Source organism: Miniopterus natalensis, chromosome 8, assembly GCF_054644295.1.
Source record: "Miniopterus natalensis isolate mMinNat1 chromosome 8, mMinNat1.hap1, whole genome shotgun sequence".
NCBI classification, from domain to species: Eukaryota; Metazoa; Chordata; class Mammalia; order Chiroptera; family Miniopteridae; genus Miniopterus; species Miniopterus natalensis.
Genome location: NC_142088.1, coordinates 39,623,974 through 39,646,016, shown reverse-complemented (window position 1 = coordinate 39,646,016; position 22,043 = coordinate 39,623,974). Strand labels below are relative to the sequence as shown.

Here is a 22,043-nt window from a genome sequence, read left to right as displayed (position 1 = left end):
ATTTCTGATCATGAACTGTGTTTCCAACCACCATTCATCACTTGCCTACCTATGTCCAGTGTCTAAATTAATATAGTATTTTACATAATGTGAAATTTGAAGGGACAAAACCTAAGAGCTATATTCTGCTGCATAGAAAACAAACATGCTAAATAATAGTTTCACATTTTTCTTGCTTTTAGAAACTTACTAATCATTAATCACTATTCTGAAAATGCCAAGCACACTTTACCTTATTTTAAAAACATGGATGTTTAAGCACAAGCTAGTCATGGAACTGCTCACTGAGAACAAAGAAAATAATGATCATGCTGAAGATTAGTACACAAGTGGCAGATTTTTATCAAAATTGTATCAGCTGTGACCCTGCATATTAAAAATTATGAAATATGTGAAAAGGACCCTAATTTCAAATTGAGTAAATAAAAAGTGTTTACTGAGTGCACAGCGGAGCAAGGCCCTGTGTATAGGTCCCACGGGTCACAAAGAATAGAACAATCTCAGGAGACCCTTTAAGAAAACATTAAAAACTTATAGAAAAGACCTTGATGATGGCTTCTGCATTATTCAGATTACTCAAAGAAAAGACATTGGCAATGCAAGTTAAAATAGATATTTTATTGAGAAACTTGCTTTGTCAGTGACAGAGTAAAAGTTACAAATATTTTCATTTAATAAAATTAGCATATCCTTAATCCTAAAAACATCTCTTAAAAGCCTTCATTTTCAGAAACTGCAGATCATTTTGACCCCGTTTTCTTTTTTTTCTTTCAATGTCTCCCATGGAAAAGATGCTGCTGATTCCCTTCGTGCAAATAACAGAACATGTATAGTATGACTTGTTCACAAACACAACAAATTCTCCACTTGAGTTTGAGTTGCCTGCATGCATGTGAATTAATATCTCTATTGCTGTGGCTATAAAAGTCTCCTGGCACAACAATGAGGTTTTATGCTATTTCCTGAGCATTCTGAGAGTTACATTGTGGTCATATTAAAAAAAAAAAAGTTCTGCAGCAAGACAGTTCTTCTAAAAAAATCCCCATTCTCTAATCATAATTTAAAATGGGTATAGGTTAATACTACACACTAAAGTATAATTTACAGGCATACCTTGTTTTACTGAGCATCGCTTTATTGCACTTCACAAATACTGAGTTTTTTACAAATTGAAGGTAAGAGCCTCCACCAGCGAAAAGTTTATGACTGGCTGAAGGCTCAGATAATGGTTAGCATTTCATAGCAGTAATTTTTTTTTTTTTTAAGATGTTACTGATTTTAGAGAAGGGGGGGGAGAGAGAGAGAGAGAGAGAAACATCCATGTGAAAGTGATACATTGATTGGCTGCCTCCTGCATGTCCCCTCCTGGGGATCAAACCTGCAACCTTTCAGTGCACAGGATGATGCCCAACTGTTAGGAGCCGGTGATGTGTCTGGACATGGTCCGCATCACCTGAGGGTCTGAAGTTCCCTTGAGGGGGTTTGCTATCCGAGATAAGGAAATACCAAGGTCTGGGCTCACGCAGGAAGCAGGATGTTTACTCTGAAAGAGTGTTGAAGGAACTACTTTGTATCAGGCTCACCTCATTATCAATTGTCACTTATTATATAAAAAAGGCATTGAAGCCATTTGGGGCTGTGCCTTGTCAAGGACAGTCCTCCTGATCCCATAACTTTGTCTCTTTCATTCCCACCTCTCGACCTCAGGTTTGTTCATTTCTCAGGCTGGTTCCTGACACCCAACCAACTGAACCACACCAGCCAGGGTGCAATAAAGTATTTTTTAATTAAGATATGTGCATTGTTTTTCAGACATAATGATATTGCATACTTAACAGACTATAATATAGGGTAAACATAATTTTTATATACAGAGGGAAACCAAAATTTTGTGTGACTCACTTTACTGTGGTATTTTCTTTATTGTAGTGGTTTGGAACCAAACCCACAGTATCTCCAAGGTATGCCTGTACTTGTTAAATACATTAGCTTCCATGCAGGTTTTAAAAAATTACATATTAAATGACTTAACTCTATAAATTATTCTCTAAATGGCTTTTCTGTATGAGACACTAAAAGTATGAGATAAATAAATATTTAAAACATGTTTTAAATAAGTTAAACCAAAACTGTCAGTAAGTAGAGGCTCAAAGGTCATGGGGATAGATCTCTCTTTAATTTACTGAAGAACATAAAGCCTATCTGAGGGTAACATTTAGTAATTTTCAAATGTATTCATTTTTATACATGGACACAAAGAAGACTAAATTTTAAATGTAAGAGTAGGGTGTTAGGCTTAGAATTTGAAAATCCTGGCTTGAAGTACATAGTTTTTTCTTCTTTTTAACTGCAAGGAGTAAGGTAATAGGATTATCCTTCTGCATGGTGATGCTTTGTGCAAACACCAGAAGTAATACATCACATGGCAGTAATTTTGTTGATAAAATTTAAATGAATCTGCCCAAATTATTTTTAGCACAAAAGTTAAAGATTAAACTATACTTCTGTTGGTGGATTTTGTAGATGGTAAGATTAATGGAAGTTCTTACTCCCCTCTTAATGGCACAGATTAGTACTTTCAATAGCAAAGCAAGAAAAGATGAACCTTAAAAATAGCGTTCCCAGTTTTCAGTGAGTACTATTTGTCAAGGAAATGGGGAAAAAGAATAAGAATGCCTCTTATTCAAATAAGTAAAATTCTTTTTTAGGAGGTGCTATCAAGAAGTTCAAAGTTGTCATAATTTAAGGTCCATTTCCTACCGTCAATATATCTGCCAAATTTGGCAATTTAAAGGAATAGTAAATTGGATGCTGATTTTGAAATTACAGCAAACAACTGCAGGAAGCAGTGTTTTAAAATGTTGGCATAATTAGTTTTAAATAATTATTTAACAATTAGTAATTATTATATTGATTCAGAACTTTAACTTACTATTTTATTTTTCCTAAGTCAGTTTCCTGTGTGTTTTACTTACACATAAAATCACAGAATGTTAGCAAGGGGTGGGAACACATCAAATTTTACAGAAGAAGCACCTGAGGGTCAGAGAGGTTGTGATTTGCCCAAGGTCACACAGCTAAGTAACAGATCTGGGGCTAGAATATGACTTCATGTGGGGTTGTCCTTCATAATTTAGGTCTTAGGAGACAGGGATGAGTGTTCAATTTCTTTATATCTTTCCTGCTGTGGAGTGGTTGTATCAATAGCAGGAGGACTCTGTTCAGGACTCTTTTGAAGAAATCTGTAAAACAAGTACTCATCCCGAAATTCATAGTCATTGGTGATATGTTGGATGACTCCCCCCTGCACCAGTCTATCTCCATATATCACAGCTTCACCACGGTCGGAGGCGAGGCCAACTTCAATTAGCCAGTTCACCAGGTCACAGCCACAGAAGGTCCCAGCAGAAGTCTTTGCACCACACCTGTATGTCAAAGGAATGATTCACCCATATGTCCTGTAAATCTGGTATCAGCACTGCATGATAGAGGACAAGCAAGGAAAAATAGGAGACAGGGAGGGACAGCATGATAATTAAAAGTGTGGCAGGAATGAACTGTTGTGAATATGAAGGGTCTAACTCACCTGACCCTAGAAAGACCCACTGGAGACAAAGAACTATGCCAATAACCCCTGTGAAAACAGAAGTGCTTAAACCAAAAATCCCACTCACGTAATGTAAACTCATCTACAAAGAAATATTCTTTTTATAGTAGAGGGCTTCCTGTGATCAGATACATTCTGTAGGCAGCTGAACATTATATATTTTGTAAATTGTATTCGTAGTTATAAGTAATCTGTCTCAGGAACATTAAATGATACTTTTTACAAGCTCTTAAGAAGGACAATTTTAACTAAACTACTCAAATCAAACTTTATGTTTTCTGCTTATCACAGTGCCCATGAATAGCCTTTCTTCTTGCCCTTAGCAGCCGAGACAATCTTACTGATGACACGTCAGCAATCTGCTGCACTAGGAAGTGAGGGAAGAATAAGTGAGATCTGTCTTATTACAAATCTAAGGTATTTAAAATGTACTTTGATTATGAATCTACTTGATGATTTAAGTTTTCTTCCTAATGCAAATGTGGGGTGCCTCAAGTATAAACAAATAAGGGAAAGAGAAGTGGAAAAAAAACCCCAAATGAATTCTGTACATTTTCATACAAATATGCAATAGACAGCATGAATCTGTTCAGAAGCATCAGTCAACCTGTAAAACCCAAAGTGCTTGACAGTAGGAAACAGTGGGTGAAAATCAAGATGAAATGAAAAATAGGTGACAAAAATTTTAAAGCATTTAACCACAAATGAATATACATCAGATTTTCATATAAAAATTAGAAAAGAGGTTAATATAGATGAAAAATGTTCTCAAGTACATAAAATCACAATATGTTAACATCAGTATTTTACTTACTAATAAGATACCTTAACTTATGCTTTGTAACTACAAACATCACTTTCAACAGAACCCTGAATATTACAACCTGAGCCTTCCTGCTTGCTGGTTTTTCATTTATAGCACAACATCTTCTCTAAATAATATTTGCTTCCTGATGACTGACTGCCAGGCAGCTACAACCGCAGCTCACAGGACTGCCCCGAGAGGCAGCAGTGTGCCGCTGTGCAGGCCGCAGGGCAGTGCCACCCGCAGCCAGGGCCCGCGCAGCCACCTGGGACCCACGGCAAGAGCTGTGCTTCCCGATGGAGCTAACTGGGAGTTCCCTTTTGTGATTTTAAAAAGCTGTTTTTTGATATAATTGTATTTGGCCCTTTAAGGGTGGGACACTAACTTTTATTCATAGTTTACCATTTCCAGAAACTGGACTAGGCCATCATCTGGGTTTTGTCGTCTAACTTCAACAACCCAGAGACCCAGCATCTATTTTAAAGAAGAGAAAAACTAAGATTTGGAGACATGAACTTGCCCAGTGTCACACAGCTGATAAGTGGCATATCCAGGAGTTGAGTTCTAGTATTAGTCCTCCCCAGTGAGCCCCCTTTCCACTAGCTTTACCAGGCTACCTTCTGGTTATTATAAGATACAGTGGCATAATAACATGGAAGTCAATCATCCTAAATGGTAATTTTCATAAATTTTCAGTTATAGACATAAAAGTATTTGGTTCTTTATGGTTTGGTGTTTTTTTTTCTTTCTCTTTTACGACAACTGAAAATCTTGGTAACATTTGTTTTTTGATTTCCTGCTGCATACTCTGTATCTTGAGGATTAGAAGAATACATATTATATCACAGACTGAAGGTTAGTACTTGAGGTAAAAAATAAGCAGCAGAATTCATTTTCCCCCCCCGTTATCAGTTTAAGTTTATTAAAAGTAAGCACTAAAAGGATATATGCAATTACTCCATCACACGAGGCACGTTTCAAGAGCTCAATAGCCACAAGTGGCTTAGTGGCTACACTGGAAAGCTCAGATCAAGGTCAAGAGTGGTTTTTGTTGTCCTCCAAATGCTAACTTAAACTGTGGTGCAAATGCTAAAAAATTATTTTACATTCTGCAAAAGAGAATTCTGAAATTAGATGAGAATGAAAAATTTTTAGTCTAATTCTTTTTGGGGGGTATCTTTGTACTTTTAGTTTTGCTGTGAAACTAAAACTGCTTTTTAAAAAGGAAAGCCTTTTTATTTTTCAATTAAAGTTTATATTCAATATTATATTAGTTTCAAGTGTACAGCATAGTGGTTAGACGATCGTATACTTTACAAAGTGATTGCCCCAATATTTCAATACCCACCTGGCACCATACATGGTTATTACAATATTACTGAATATATTCTCTATGTTGTACTTTATATCCCTGTGACTTTTTTGTAACTGCCAATTTGTATTTCTTAATTCCTTCACCTTTTTTACCCAGTCCCCCAATCACCCTCACCTCTGACAACTATCAGTCTGTTCTCTGCATCTATGAGTCTGCCTTTATTTTGTTTATTTTGTTCTTTAGATTCCAATATAATTAAAATCATATGGTATTTGGCTTTCTCTGTCTGACTTATTTCACCCTCTAGGTCCAACCAGACTATCGCAAGTGTTAAAATTTCATTCTTTTTTTATGGCCGAATAATAAATATATAGGTACCACCACTTTTTTATCCATTCATTTATTGATGGGCACTTGGGTTGCTTCCGTATCTTGGCTACTGTAAATATCAATCAGAATTTATTAAGAGACAGAAATTTCATTTCACTTGCTTGACAATATCTTTAGTAATTTGAAATAACATATCACTAGGAGATGGGGAACACAAAATAATTCCTAATTCCAATGTATCTCAAAGTTTTGTGAGACACTAGTGCTCAACATGAAGTGAATGTTAATAATCGGCTACATTTTAGTTGTTTCTTAAGTTTTCAGATTTTATATGGAAATCAAAAGTTATATACATTTTAAGTTATAAAAATCAAAGTGTTAATGGCTCTTATATATGCTGTTTCTTAAACTATAAACTGACCCATAGCTATTTTAACTTTTGCATATATATGTGATATTAAAAAGAATAATCATGTAGTCACAACCACATTACTTACCCTGTTACAAACCAAAATTATCAGCTAAAATATGATTATCTGGACCTATACTTACCTTCTTTCTTTGACTATGTTTCGGATACAGAGGTCACGGTGATAATGTATAAATTGTTGACAGGTCATTTTTATTTCCTCAGGAACAGGAGAATCCCTGTTTTCTGTTGTTTCTTTATTGTTCCATAGAAATTCAAGTCTGAAAACCAAAATTTAAGGAGGCTGTTTTTAAGGAAAGAAAAGCACCGAGAGAGAAACCATCCTGCTTATTACCCCATCAACATGGCTGTTCCACAGCTGTCATTTACCAAAGCTGTCACCCTCAACACTGAGAGAGACATCATTAGTGTCTGAAGCAGAAACATACTTAGGCTGCATATGATTTCCTATTCAAAGCAGAATGGGATGGTAGTGAGGTGGGGTGTGGAGGGGTATTTTATAAAATTGTTCTGGGCATTTTATAAAAAACCCTCCAGACATGTTTGACCCATTTCAGTTTCTACCATAAATGCAGTTTCTTATTCTACATTCTATTGTTTGAAATGCAAAAATAACTGACAGAGATTAATTATTTCATTTAATCATTTTCCAGTTTCAGTACCCAACAGGCACATAATGGGATCTGGAGTTCAGAACAGTTCTGTTTCTGCAGCCCAAACAATAAATCTGTTGACTATTTTAATTGATCAACATTATGAAGCTAGTAATTAAGCTCAGTGACTTCTCTATTATGCTTTTCTTCCCCATGACAGGATTAAGACCCTAGCAACTTAACATCTTAATAATAATGATGATGTTAATGATGATGAAAAAGAAGGAGAAATAAGAAGGAACAGTTACCAATTACTGGGCACTTTTTATATTATTAGTAGGAGAAATTACATTAGCACTTCTAGTTTCTACTAATTCTGACTGAAGACAAATGAAGTACAAGGCTTTGTAATCCCCCCACCCCACCTATTTCTCCCACCCCCAAGTTGGAGTATTACCACTTCATTATTTTTCATAAATTCCCGATCTGAATTCAAAGCAATTCTTCACCAAGCTAATGAAAGCTCAAACATTTAGAAAGACTTGAGTTTTCTATAAATTGTCAGTTTGATACAGAAATCCTGTTGCCAAAGGAGAAAGGTAATCAAATATAAACCTTTGGGGGCACATTACCCATTGCTAACTGTATTTTCAAGTTTGATTTTACTTTATGTAGTTAATAGCACAGAGAGAAGCCAGCATCCATCATTTCTGGTTAAAATGCAAATTACAATGTTGAATTGATAACAGTTCTAATATCTTCTCTGCAATTATTTACAACAAATATGCAAATCAACAGATAACCTTTCTGTGGTGTTTGTTTACCCTTCCTGTGGTCTCCCAGCAGTTAGTTACTAAAGACTTAAAAATATCAGTATCTTAATGGAATGGCTTTGTCATTACCTTTATGTCAGGGTAGGTAGCTAGATATTAATAAAGGAAGGGAGCAAAGGGAATCCGATATTAAGAAGCCTAATCAACTGGGGAGCTGAACTGGACGCTGAGCCTGCTTCGCCAGGAAGCTGCAGCCTTCAGAGGCTCCCCAGGCGACGACTGCAGGGCAGGGGCAGGGGCAGGGGCAGGGGCAGGGGCAGGGGCAGGGGCAGGGGCAGGGGCAGGGGCAGGGGCAGGGGCAGGGGCAGGGGCAGGAAGCATCGTCAGCGGTCATTACTCGAGGAGGAATACAAACAGCAGGAGAAATGACCCTGCTGGGCTCCTGCCCAGGGGGCAGGTGCTTGTGCTGTGAGGCATGCGCAGTAGGAGCCAAGATGGCACCCCAGGGGGCGGAGCCTAGCCTGGGACAGGGACCGGATTGGGTAAGGGGCGGAGAGCCCTGAAAGAGCTAGGGAATGGATTGGTTAGGGAGAGGCACCAAGCAGGACCCATGAAAGAGTAGGAAGTTGATTGGTTACTTAAAAGAGCACCTAGTCCTTCCCAAGCCCAAGGTAATATAATCAATCGGCTTAACGAGAGCTCTCCCTGCCTCCCTGTCTGTCTGTCTGTCCCTGGGCCCCTCGTCTGGTGGGCCCCTCCCCACGGCAGCCGCGTGGCCCTGGCAGCAGCCGGGCCCAGCGCACCCGCAGGGCTGCCGACGCGACGCCCGCCTGAGCGCAGCCGGGCCAGGCAGCTGCGCTGGGGCGACGGGCACAGGCTGAACTGCCGTCGCTTGGACACGGGCTGAAGCAATGGCGCAGAATTTCTGGACACTGGTCTTCGCTCTGGGTTTGATGAAGACAAGGCTGGACTTCTTTAACAGCAGGGTGGCGCTGAGCCCCAGACCGCCCTTTGATTTTGCTTCTACAAGAAGCCTTGCCACTGAACCTGTCCCCCATGCATGCGTCCCTGGAGTGCTTTCCCTGCGACTCCACGAAAAGGCCTCATTCCCACCAGCGGCATCTACAGATATAGATTTTTTTCAAATAAATTTACCTTCTTTTGAAAGGTCGTATGATTAAATGTTTGTCTAATCCAAAGATGCCAAAGGAAATAAATCCCTATGGAAGAAAAAAAAGATTTTATGAATACAATAAAATCTCAAGACAGAGAAATTATGGAAGCCACCGAATTTAGTGCTTAGGGAAGAAAACCTGTATGATTAAAGCAACATTTTAAATAGAACACACAGGCAGGCCTTCTAAAATGTAGTGCCTGGAGGCAAGTATGATCCTTGGCTGCCTCTTTCCAGTCATCTGTGCTGCTAGTTACAATGGGCGATATAAGCCAGCGCTGCGCAACCGCATCAGCGAGCTAGCTTACTGAAGAAAACGAAAACATTTAGGGCTACATGTCTTTGTTTTTCCCTTTTTAAAAATAAAATAAAATATTTCACATTGTGCTTAAGAATTTCCTTATTATTTTTCTGTTAAAACGTCAGAAATTACAGAATTTAGAAGTGCCATAGTATCTGAATAGATCAGGGCGACGAGGGAGCCAGGCGGCTGGAAACTGCCATTTGTCAGGCACAGTGGGATTAGAATCTAGTGCGGGGCGGGAGGTGGGATGGCGAATGCAACAGGAAGGACCTGCCGTGCTTACCCCGGAACTATAAATAACCAGAAGGCAATGATCTGACTACAACACCTCAATACATCCCCAAGAGGAAAATGGGATGTAGGGGGTGTGTGGAGGGCGAGAGGTTGTGGTATCTCTCTCCCTCCTTTGCAGCACTTGAGCCATAGCTGTGGGGGCAGCATTTCAAACAACATTCCTGGCATTTGTGTATGTATGTGAAGCTTTCTCAGCCCCAGTCCTGGGATGGCTCAGCTTGGAGTTGCCTTTAAAAAGGCAAAATGCTGAGTGAGGCTGTGATTTTTTCCACCTAGTTATTTTATAGTTCTTGCGTACAAAATCTGATCTTGGCATCCCAAACTGAGGTGGGCATCAAGTAGCCCTTGGGATGCTCATGTCTAGTTGTAATAAACTGATTGAGGTCACTTGTCTACCTAGACATGGCATTTTTGTTCCCACAATAATGGTGAAACAAGCTCGAAATTATTTTTTAGAAAAATTAATGTTAGGGAAAAACTTGCAGGGACATCTACTGATAAATGTTAACTAACTCACATAGCCAATTATTTTAGATTTAATAGGTAAACCTAATAATTTCAAACAGTACTTTTTTTCAACCCAATACTCAATCTGGGAACTAATATTCTCTAATTAAAAAGTAAGGGATTGATACAGGATCAAATTTTGAAATTTGCACATAAAAGACATTTTTCCAGTAAGCAAAATGCCATTTATCCTTAAATATTCATTTTAATAGTGGCATTAAGACAACAGCACTAGTTTATTAGCTCTTCATAGAATTTTAGTTTCTAATTTTTAAACTAGGGAAGATAATGTCTACTTTGCAGGTATTGTGATATTTAAATGAGATAGTTAATATAAAATGCTTAACAATGGGTAGTGCATTGTATCCTCTCAAGGCATGTAACTACTATTGATACCTGGCCAAAGTTTACTTATACACCAATTTATAATTTTTAGAAAAGATTTAAATACCTATTGTCCAAGAAATATCAAAATGTAAATGAAATAACGTAAACCAATTTAAGTGGCTAAACAAAAGGCTTAGAGAAGGTAAGTCATTTTCCCAAAGTAACTTATTAAGACCACAACAAAGTTTAAAAAGTGCTTGGAACATCTTGTCGCTGCTTACATTACCATTCTTTATCTCAAAACCAAAGCAAAAAACGATTTGGTATTTCTGACTACAACACTCAGTGTGCATTCTGATGACTTTAACCAATATAATAATTCATCTCTACTAGAGACAGGCAGCAGCTGTCAGCTGTCATGCATACCAGCAGCTGGCAAACAAACTAAACCCTTTTGATTTAAAAGAAAAAAACATCCGGCCCCCCCCCCCCGACCCCCCCCAATCAACCCATCCAGGCAAACAAAAACCCCTTGAAGTTCTCAGTAAATAAATACCTGGCCAAAGTTAAACACAGCACAGAAAAACTGTAACTCAACATACAGTCTTCCAGGCTCTTGGTTGAACAGCCACCATAAACAACTAGAAAGATTCTGTAAAGGAAGGAGAAAATAGTATTTTTAAATGAAAAAAGCTAATCATTTCTCTCTATCTAGAATACGTAACAGTAACTTAATAATTAGAGAGAAAAAGACTAATGGGAAAAACACCAAGAGAATATAGAGGCTTTGTCTTTCGAACAAGAGGTTTCAACCTCTGCTCTTGACAGATGTCACTCAAACAGCATCTATTCTGATCAGATTTGAAGCAAGAAGACATGAGCCATAATACAGAAGCTTACATAATATATCAGGACTGCCGACTAGTCTAAGACAGGACTGATTTTAAAATTAGTTCTACACAATGGAAACAATCACATCACTAAGCAACAATTCTTGGCAGCATTTCTTTTGATTTTTGTTCTTATACAGTGCTGGCTGATATCATTCTGTGTAATGAGCATCCCAGTGTAAAAAGGGTAAGAGAGTTTCCTCATAGGCTATATGGTCCATTTTCCTACGTTTAGACAAGTTACACTTGAACCATCTCCGAGAATTATATAAAAATAATTGACAATTCACAAAAGAGGACATAAAGCAATTTAAAAACCTTTTAGTAGTAAAAAAAAAAAAAAAAAAAGCATTTAAAAATAAACTACTATATTTTTCTTACAAAATTATCAAATTAAAAAATTTATAATAGTCAATGTTGGTGAGAATACTTTACAAACCTATACTACTCCTTTGGAAAACAATAAAATGCATCCAAAGGCACAGAAATATTTATACTCTTCGATCCAGGTTTCTCAACTTTAAGAATCTATCATAAACAAATAGACTGCACGGAGATGTTTATCAGAGCATTTTAAAAGACTAGGAAGGATCCATAAGGAATTGGTTGAGTTAATTATAACATATCCCCTCTATGGTTTATTGAGGAGCCATTTAAAGTAATGGTTATGAGCAATATGAAAATGCTTGACATAGTGACAAAGCAGGATATAAATTTGCATGTATGATTAGAACCATGAAAAATGTATTAAAAAATAGAAGACAGTAGTATGATAGATATTTTTCTTCTTTTCTCTATTTTGTAAGTATCTATTATATGAAGTAGTTATTTTCATAATTTAAACTTATTTTTTAAAGTTATTTATCTGAGGAATATCTTCTGAGACCACATAGGCATTTATCCACTGAGGTCCGTCAAGGAACACACTAGGAATAAGTGGCCTGCACACATCACAGAGATACCTCGTCTTACAAATTCTAGGTTCAGAGTATAGAATGAGTGATTCTGAGCAAAATAGGTCTTGGAGCATTTAAGCAATAGAGTAATGTGAATTATTCATTCTTCTTTCCCCAAAAACATTTAGCTCAACATTAGGATTCAGATGGCCTAGCTGCCACCCCCCTGGGAAGTAGGAACTAAGTTTCTCCCAGATGCCTGAATAAAACCTTTGCCAAACACTTAAAGAAGTGGTTCCAAAACAAAATGAGAAGAAACATTTACAGCAAACAGTCCGATAATGAGGAGTAAACACAGCAACACATGTCGAGTCAGTTGCTGGTCTCCACTCTGTAGATACTGCTCTTCTTCCTGCACTAATATGCAGCTCTGGGAGTTACAGCGGCTCTCACAATAATCATCTATAAAACAGTAAATACAACAATCTGTAATCAGAGCTTTTTATTTGAATGCATTTTAAATTCATAATGACTTCCTAAGCAAAACACCACATATGCACATTCAGCTCAGAATCAGTATATTATTTTAGATAAAATCTGAGGAAGGCTCCTTATGTTGTTTCAAGAGAGTTCTACTTGTAGGGTGTTTTTATCTGAAAAAATATGAGTAGTATGCAATACTCCCTTTCTACACCGTTCAACAATGGGATACACACACACGCACGCACACGCACACACACACACACACACACACACAAGAATTCAAGTTTCATCTGAAATAAATCTACATATTGGTCATGAATACTCTATTTGGCTAACTGTAAACCAAATTTACTACTACCACTTGCCTTTCATTGAGGAGTTTAAAATTTGCCTCAGGAATGATGTTTAAGGAACCAAATAAAAAAAATCATACATTTTATTCACACATGGAACCAAATCAAATCACAGGCATGACTCTAAAATAGAGGTGAGAGGCCTTTCCCAAGCAACTTCTGTTTCCCTACCTCAGATCCACTATATATGGCATCAAAAGCAGGGGAAAACATTTTTACAAAAATATATGCCTAACATACAGTCTTGTTTCAAAAAGTCAATGACTAAAACACAATTTTATGACTCTTACACTCAAGATAACAAAAACTTTATTTCCTAAGGACACTTTTTAGAAAAAGACATATGTTCCCAGAGCTTTAAACATGGTCTAACATAATAGCTGATGGCATGGGGGAAAGTCTGCAATGTTGCTAAGTAAAAAGAAAGCAGGCTGCCAAACTATCTCTGCAGAATTTCTCTGTAGTATGATCCTGTTTTAATAAAAATTATTGGTGTATGTCTTGATGTAGAAAAATTCTACAGTATATATAATAATAACCTGGCCTTAAAATATGTACAAATATTTTAAAAATGTATAAAAAAATTTCAGTACCTTTCTTATACATTGCAATATTTATTTTGCCTTTGTGCTGTGCCTGCTTTTGGGGATGAGGAATTAATTATATTATTAAACTCTAAAATTTCTCATTCGTCCATGGTTTGATTTCCTTTAGACTTTATTTTAGACTTAGGAATGATACTAAATTGTGTCAGCAGATGAAGCCCATTTATGATGACTCCCATTCTATATAGTTTTCATTTCTAGTCAGCAAATGAGAGCCAAATATAAATCCTGCCTGAATAATAACTACTACGGCTACTATTATGTTTAGTGAGCATTTACTTTGTATACCATTCACTTTGCTAAGTGATTTGCATACATTATTTCTTATAATTCTTACATTTGTTATATAAAAACATAATGCCTTTGGCAACAACAGTTGATGTACGCTTCATTATAGAGATTTTTTGCGGTTTCCCTTTCAAGTTTGATTATAAATTAGTATAACCAACTAAATTGTAACTTCACATAGTATGTTATAAATAATTGTTTTAAATACTTTGAAATCCAGACCACAAATGTGATTCAGTCTTAGTCTGTATGCCAAAAGGTTATTACTTTTAAAGATTTCTCTTTTTATAAAAAAGGGTATATTTTAAGTATATGGATTCAAAATGTAATTAAGCCCTAATTAATTAGTCTGGCCCTGAGGAAGGAGAGAGGGGGAAGTCTCAGCTATTAAAGCAAGAAAAAAGGCCAAAAAATTAATGGTGCTTAAATTAAACTTCTCGGAACTAACACTTGGGTTGAACTTATTGGAAAAACTGATGTGAGTGTGTGTCTAATACTACTTATTACTACATTATAAGAACTTTATTTTTTTAATTGAGTATTCTATCTATGCATGATTATACTATTAGCACTTTCCTCCATCTTATTTGAGAACGCATATTCTTATTTTATTTTTATTTATTGATTTTAGAGAGAGAGAAATATCAATTTGTTGTTCCACTTATTTATGCATTCAATGGTTGATTCTTGTTTGTGCACCGATCAGGGATTGAATCCACAGCCTTGGCATATCAGGATGACATTCTAACTAACTGAGCTACCTGGCCAACAGGAGAACACAGATTCTTAAACAGTATAGTTTTTATAACAATTCTAAATACAGTTCTTTTAAGGCATAAGATAAGGAAACTTCTGATCCTTAGGTCCATCCTCATAGCCCAGAGGTACTTACTTTTCTCAAAAGAAGGAGTCACCGGTCCACTGGAGCTTATGTTTGTTTCTGGCTCTATGGATGAGCAGCATAATTCACCATTTCCCATGGAGCATGAGCAGCACCCTACATGGATAAAATAGCATGTAAGGACAGAGCCCAATCACAACAGAAATAGATAACTTCAAAGATGCCAAACAGAACAGACCAAAACCAAAAAAGATTAGTCATCCTTTGACTCCACAAACTCTCTAAGCAAAAATGTAACATCATTTATACTTCCTAGCACAATACTTTGCCTGTGAAATCTCCACATGCACCAATGAATCCAAAATGTATACTTCACTGCTGAGTTCCCTTCATGAATTAAAGCGAACCCCGCAACAAACGTTAACACTTATTAACAAAGTCACTTAGGATCATATTTTTGCTTATACCAAGGATTGCTAAACATTTTTTATAAAGGAGCCAGATGGTAAATATTTTGCAGACCACTGGGTCTCCCTCTGTTCAATGACTAAACTCTACCAAAAGAGCATGAAAGCAGTCATAGACACATAAATGAATGAGCATGGCTATGTTTCAATAAAACATTATGGACACTGAAATTAAATTTCATGTAACTTACAAGTGTCATAAAATAGTTGTCTTTAAAAAATTTTTCTTCAATCCTTAAAAAATGTACAAACTATTCTTAGCTCTTGGGCCATACAAAACAGGTGACTGACCAGACTTGGCCTGTAGACTGCAATGTGCCAACTCCTGACTTATACTATTAACCGTGTTTCAGTCACGCCTCCTTTAGCATTCTATTGATAGTGCTTGCCTGATAAAAGTTGTTAAATTAACAAATTTAGGTGCTTAGTTTGCTAAAAGGGCCTTCCTTCAGTTGTTACTTTTTTCTAATACTTTTGGGTTTGAGGAAGTTTTAGGATTTAACAAAAGATTATCCTCACAAAAGATTTATAAACAATCTAATGAATGAACTTGCAATCTTTCTATTATTGATGATCATTCAAGTTCCTCATATGACAAATACCTGTGATATTCAAGATAGCTCAAGGAAGTTCCCTTAAACAAAACATTTAGGACACATGCTATACAGGCATATAAAGAGTTTCTTTATATTTAAGGATCATACTTGTTTCCGGGATAGAACTTGTAAAAGGTTCAGGTTCACTTATTGGCACTGGACTCTCCTCAAAAGCAGTGTTTTCAGGCTCTGCTGCTTTGTGGTTCTGAGGCTGATTGAAACCTTCATAGGTTCCTTGGGTGGTGCGGTTCATGCACATGAGTGATATGCTGGCTATCACAATGCTGCAGAACAGGGTGACTGATGTGGTGATCATCTGCCAAAAAGACAATAAGTCACTTTTTACAATTCCATCTTGATAATCATAGCAGAATAGGTTAAGGGTACTTTTTGATGGAAAATGCAATATCTTCATAGCTTAAATGCTCTAGAACAGTGGCTCTTAAAAAAGAGGAAGAGTATGGAAGAGATGTAAGTTACTTGTAGAAAATTAGAGTTTGCTGTAATCATGTAAGATTTCTAGATGCTTCTTTCACTCTACATTCATGCCACTGGTTTCTTCCACAGGTGATTTAAAGAATTGCTTACACACCCTCTCTTCAAAGTTTTTGCTTGTTTTAATACATAGTTTAAGCACATTTCAACTAGAGGCTTTGTTATGGTAATAATACCCAAAATAAATAATCATAGCTAATATTTACTGAGTATTAACTATATGGCAGCACTAGTTTGAGTCCTTTATATGTATAATCTTACTTATTATCACAACAACCCAACAAAATTCAAAATTACAAAACAAAACAAAAAAAGATAGGAAATCAAAGTCATTTGAGGAGATTTTTATAAAAATCCATCTATGGGCCCTACCCCGTGGAGAATTTCCAATTCAGCAGGTCTCACAGGTCTCCTTCTCTATAGCTTTTCAAGCACACTTTCTCGCAGATACTTTTTGTTCTGAAATTTATATTTATTGTAGGATTGAAAGTCAAGAACTTGGCTTTTATTATTACTGCTAACTCATTAAATGACTTCAAATTAATCACTCTTTCCTCTAGTAGGGTAAACATAATTCATAAGTGTTTAAGAGGACTCAATAAGTTTCAAACATTTGAAATCTGCAGTTAAAAACAAACTTAGACACATAAAATCTTTACCACATTTTGAGGTGTGACTTAAAGTGATACAGGATCACCAGAGTGATATGCGGTAAGTTGGAATAGATTTTCAAAATTAATTTTAATGTAAATATAATAAAACACATGAACAAGCTAAAAAGAGATGTTCTCAAGAACAGAACTGTCAATAAACTCTTCTCACCTGCTCTTTTCCATAAAAGAAGGCTGAGTCAATGCTATCTCCATTATGTTTTCCAGTCATCAAAAGAACACCAACAAGGAGAGCAGGAATTCTGGAATAACAGGGTTTAGAGAGAAAGAGAATGAATAGTAACTACTGACAAGAAGAAAATTCTGAGATGTTCTAAAGTAAATCAAAGTAGATGGAGAGCGAGAAGACAGAACTGTTCGTCTATTAATGGCAGTGGGCCAACCAACAAAGGACTGCTCACATTCCTGTATATCTGTTGGAACTTCGGATGGATTTCCAGGTGGCTATTTCCACAGGTTATTTTTCAGCCAGGCCCCATCAGACTCCAGGAGTGTCTGCTTTTTAATGCTTACACGTGGGCTTTCTGGACTGCTGCTCACAGCCGATCCACAAGCGCGCATGTTTCTTTTTGTGGATCTGCGACTATCCCAGAGCTGGCTCGCTTCGCCTTCTCCCACCCCTTTGCCTGTAGCTCACGTCAATGGTTTCGGCATCTACATCTTTCTTCCCCTTTCCCTTACCTAATGTATAAAAACATTTGCAAACTGCGAGATGATGGACATGCTGCCTTTCCTACCTGGCCAGGCAGCTGGTAGTTTAGAATCCCTTTTGCTAGCAATGGCGTGATAAGCCCTTTCTTTTAAAAATACTTTCAGCCATGGAAGTCAAAACTTATTGTTTAACGCTGTATATATAGAAACATGTAAGCAAATAGGAAACTACCAACTTACCCCCAGCCACATATTATGATGATTCCAACAGGAATTTGTACCTCCTCTTTCCTTTTCAGAAGAAACAAAGAAATTGCTAGAAGGCCTAAGAAAAAGAAATAGAGGTGGAAAGATACATAATTACTCTTGGTGTTGATAGGACTTCATGGAATTTTATGTAACCAAGCTCCTTTCAGCAGCCGTCTGCAGTGTCTGTCCTAGAATTTACTCCTTCTAAGTAAACGCCACCCCCAATATTTTGAAGCAGGATTTCTTAATTCAAAATCATTTGTGTTTTCCCTTCTATATTGTGTCTTTACTCAAATCTTCTTGTTTTATACATGAGGATTTTTTTCAAAAGCCCCAAATCATCTCATTCTTTTGACTATGTGTTTGGAATCTATGTATATTTTAAAAAAGGAACTTTTTAAAAGTGGCTACAGAACAATTTTAAGAATAAAAACACTCCCATTCTATTGATGCTAAGAAAGTACCAGCAATTCTTATACAGGTTTTGTTTTTAGAAAATGCCCCAAGTCTAAATGTTGGATCTTATATACAAATATAATATGAACTTAATACAAAAACAAATGTTTTAAAATTCTTTAGCTCTCCTTATACCACATATCCAATTATTTATACAAAGTAATTTCTTATTTAACAAATTCGACATAGGTAAAGAATCTTAGAACTTTAGGGTTGGAAGGGACGGCTGTTTTAAATTAACACCTTCGTTTTACAGACACAGAAACAAGGGTTTGCCCAAGCCACATAGCCAGCAGAGGGCAGAGCAGGACTGGAAAGCCAGCCGTCTGATCTGCAAATCCAACTCTTTTTTTCTTTTTTTCCCCTTTTTTAAAATATATCTTTATTGATGAGAGAGGAAGGGAGAGGGAGAGATTGATAGAAACATCAATGATGAGAGAGTCATTGATCGTGCCCGGGTTGATACCCTAATCGGGAATCGAACCCCGATCACCTGGATCCTAGGTCGATGCTCAACCACTGAGCCACGCCTGGCCAGGCTGCAAGTCCAACTCTTATCAGTGTTTCTAAAACTCAGATCCAAGAACCCTTATGGTTCCTAAAACATATTTGTCAGGATCTGAACATTTCTGAGAAATTTTAAGTCCTTTTAGTATATTTTCAATGATAATCACCTAAATGCCCATCTTATAACCAAAGTACAGTCTTATGATTTTAGGGCTTACATTTGGTTTTATATTCAGTTTGAGCCAAGTGAAGGCCAAATGATATCACAACACATGGTCCAAACAAAGGCTCTGTGGTTGTTTGAAGAGAGAAAAACAATGAGAAAACCCGATCATAAACCCACACGTGGAAATAAAGGCAAGCCAAACTAAAAAAAAAACAAAAAACCCTAACCAGAGAAGTGACTTTCATTTTACTTTTCCATCTATGACTCAGATTAGCAAAACAAGACCCTTTGTCATGTCAATAAATGTTGGTAATTAGAATTATTGAGTTTATAGTTTTGTTTGAATCTCACCTATGAATTTGCTTTGGTTTTAAAGTTGTATATTATCTGTTTATAAGGAATTCATACCTACACTTAAGGTTGTACAGATTAAGTAACCCTGTGCTAGAAATAATGTAAATCAACACCAAGATCCTTGAGAATTATTTTTCTTTACAGGGGACCACACATTACTCAAGTTCCAGAGATACTATGATACCACTGCTCTTCTCTAAATACATTTGTACACTCTATAGTTTCAGGCTCAAAGGGCCAGGGACAGGAGTAACCAATCACAAAAGTGTGCCAACTATGTTATAGTACCGAGGGCACTCTTTAAAGTCCTGATGTTCATGATTTCTTCCTTGTGAAGAGACTGATATAGGAACAGGTCCAATCTAGCCCTGGATCTCTCACTGACAAAGCTTTGATAGCTCCTGCCTGAATCAGCTAAACTTTTTGGGCCTTATTTCCCTCATTTGCAAAATGAAAGATTTAAACCAGACCAATGTTTCCAAAACTGTAGAGACAACAGGTGGCACAAGGGTGAAATTTTTTGACTAGTTATGTATTTATTTTAACATGTGCTTCAAAAAATTTTAACTATTATATGAAAACTGGGATTTTACTGATATAAGGCTCAATTTTTTAAAGTTAAAAAAAGCGAGTCAATTTTAAGGAAAAAACAAGGACATGTGGTATGTAGATATGGCAAAAATCATGAGGATCATATGCAAATGAGGAAAACTTAAAATGGCTGAATAGTATGATTTAAAATGACACTTTAGTTCTAAAATTCTATTATATCAGAATAATCTCAAGGTTAAAGGGCCCCTTCATCAAGGTCAGGGAATTCAGAACATTTTTGGATAGATTTTGGTATGCATGCTTGAAGAGTGTTTCAGGGAGACTTGTGGCTTTTTGATACGTTGATCTACTAGCTGCTTTCTTATTCTTATTATAAATTTAGCCTTAATAAACCCAAGTATTAGAGATCAAGTTGGTTTATCTGTATTTGGAAATAAAGTCTTTAAGCTATTTTAACTTGATATCTCATGAAATCTCTTACGCTATGCAAGATGTACTTGCCTTTAAAAAGCTCAAACCTTCTCTTCGCACTGAATTTTTCATTGTGTAATTCCTCACCACATTGTTGTGTCACTTCAAAAGGCCATTGACTTAGATTGGGCCCTGCTTTTGATCCTGAAGGCATGAAATCAAAGGCCAGTTCCTCATTGCCACTTCCTGACAGCTGCCTCCGAACAGTGACTCTCACCAGCCCTACCATTCTACAATTTCCTTTTATGTGCCATTTTATAGCTTCACATTTGTGGTATGAATACAAAACAGTCAGATAGAATGTTTCACAAACATACCAGAATGCACCCAAATAAATATTATACTTTAAAATGGCAATGTGCGAAACCATTTTGAATATTCTTTTCGGGGCCAGTAAAAATGAGAAATAGTGTTTCTTACTGGGTACTCTTTTATTTCCATACCCTCTTACTGCTTACTTTTCTTGTTCTCATATTACCGTTTTTCCTTCTATTTAATAATATAGTTCTATTTGTCACGTGCCTATCATTTATTTACCAGGCATAAATACCCATAGTTCATTTAATTCTCAAAATAACTCTGTAAGATGTGATGACCCAGTATTACAGATGAGGAAATGGAGACTGCAAAAGTGAAGTCCTTTGCTTAAATCAGAGCCAGAATTTTTCATTCAGTTCAGCTGGACTTTAATAATGAGCTCTGGGACGCAACTTACATGCCTCATTCCTCTGCTCATTCCCTACTTTCTCCACCTGCCTCCAGGGCCTGCCCTCCTGGTTCTCCAAAGGAGAGCTGTGCCGACTGTGGCCTAGAGCCAAAGACCCTGAGGAAAAGGCCCATGTGAGGGGAAACTGCCCAAACCCAGGAAGAAATCGAGTCCATCAGTAAACAGAACTCAGCTTTGCAGACCGCCTACATTATAGGTGTAACTGCCTGAGAGAATGCCTTAACCCTGTACTAGGAGACTTCAGATAGATCACTAGAAGCTGAGGGCTTCTAGTGACGGAAAGAGGGGCAGAGCTAAATTTCCATTCATGATCCAACTTACCTGTCCATAGGTAGGTGCTATAGAGGGAGCTGTACAATAGAACAAACACCAAAATTTGTCCAATAAAATTTTTTTCTTTAACAAAATTCCATATTATCATTCCAGCACAGACAATAGACTGAATAAAAAAAAAATGAAAAAACAGTCATATTCATATGAGTCATGTTCATGTTTTATTCACAACAAATATAATTACTTAGTTTAAATTATTGCTGAATAATTATCAACTATTGCATATAGTTATACTAAAATTTCACCTTTTATGGTAAAAAAATCCTTCTTATACAGAGTCTTTAACAATGTACATATTCAATGAAAACAGATGACAACATTATAAATACTAACTTATATTTAGTAATAGTTTGCATAAAAAATGCTAACTTTTCCATTATAATTAGAGACATTCAAAGACTTAACTAGAAAAATAAGACTGTGAGGGTTCAATTTTTAATCATTCAATTACTTCTATTAAAAATGCAAAATTATCATCAAATGACATTATTAAGCTCAACTTTATACAGTTCAAGACCCATTGCAATATTTAA

The 22,043-nt window shown here is 36.5% G+C and overlaps 1 protein-coding gene across 2 annotated transcripts in view; it reads right to left on the bottom strand.

The window, feature by feature from the left end:
* Nucleotides 1-603: 603 nt before the first annotated feature.
* The window catches only part of GPR155 (G protein-coupled receptor 155), a 39,040-nt gene continuing 17,600 nt past the window's right edge, over nt 604-22,043 (bottom strand). The window contains exons 8-17 of one of the 2 annotated variants that reach the window (XM_016206209.2): nt 21,499-21,616; nt 17,936-18,020; nt 17,196-17,286; nt 15,987-16,194; nt 14,867-14,971; nt 12,571-12,707; nt 11,016-11,111; nt 9,009-9,073; nt 6,610-6,747; nt 604-3,425 (exon numbers count right to left, since the gene is read on the bottom strand). In XM_016206209.2, coding sequence (XP_016061695.1) covers nt 3,134-3,425; nt 6,610-6,747; nt 9,009-9,073; nt 11,016-11,111; nt 12,571-12,707; nt 14,867-14,971; nt 15,987-16,194; nt 17,196-17,286; nt 17,936-18,020; nt 21,499-21,616 — 1,335 coding nt within the window. In that variant the 3' untranslated portion in view covers nt 604-3,133. Of the gene's footprint in view, nt 3,479-6,609; nt 6,748-9,008; nt 9,074-11,015; nt 11,112-12,570; nt 12,708-14,866; nt 14,972-15,986; nt 16,195-17,195; nt 17,287-17,935; nt 18,021-21,498; nt 21,617-22,043 lie in introns of both variants that reach the window. The other variant, XM_016206284.2, reaches the window with a different exon arrangement.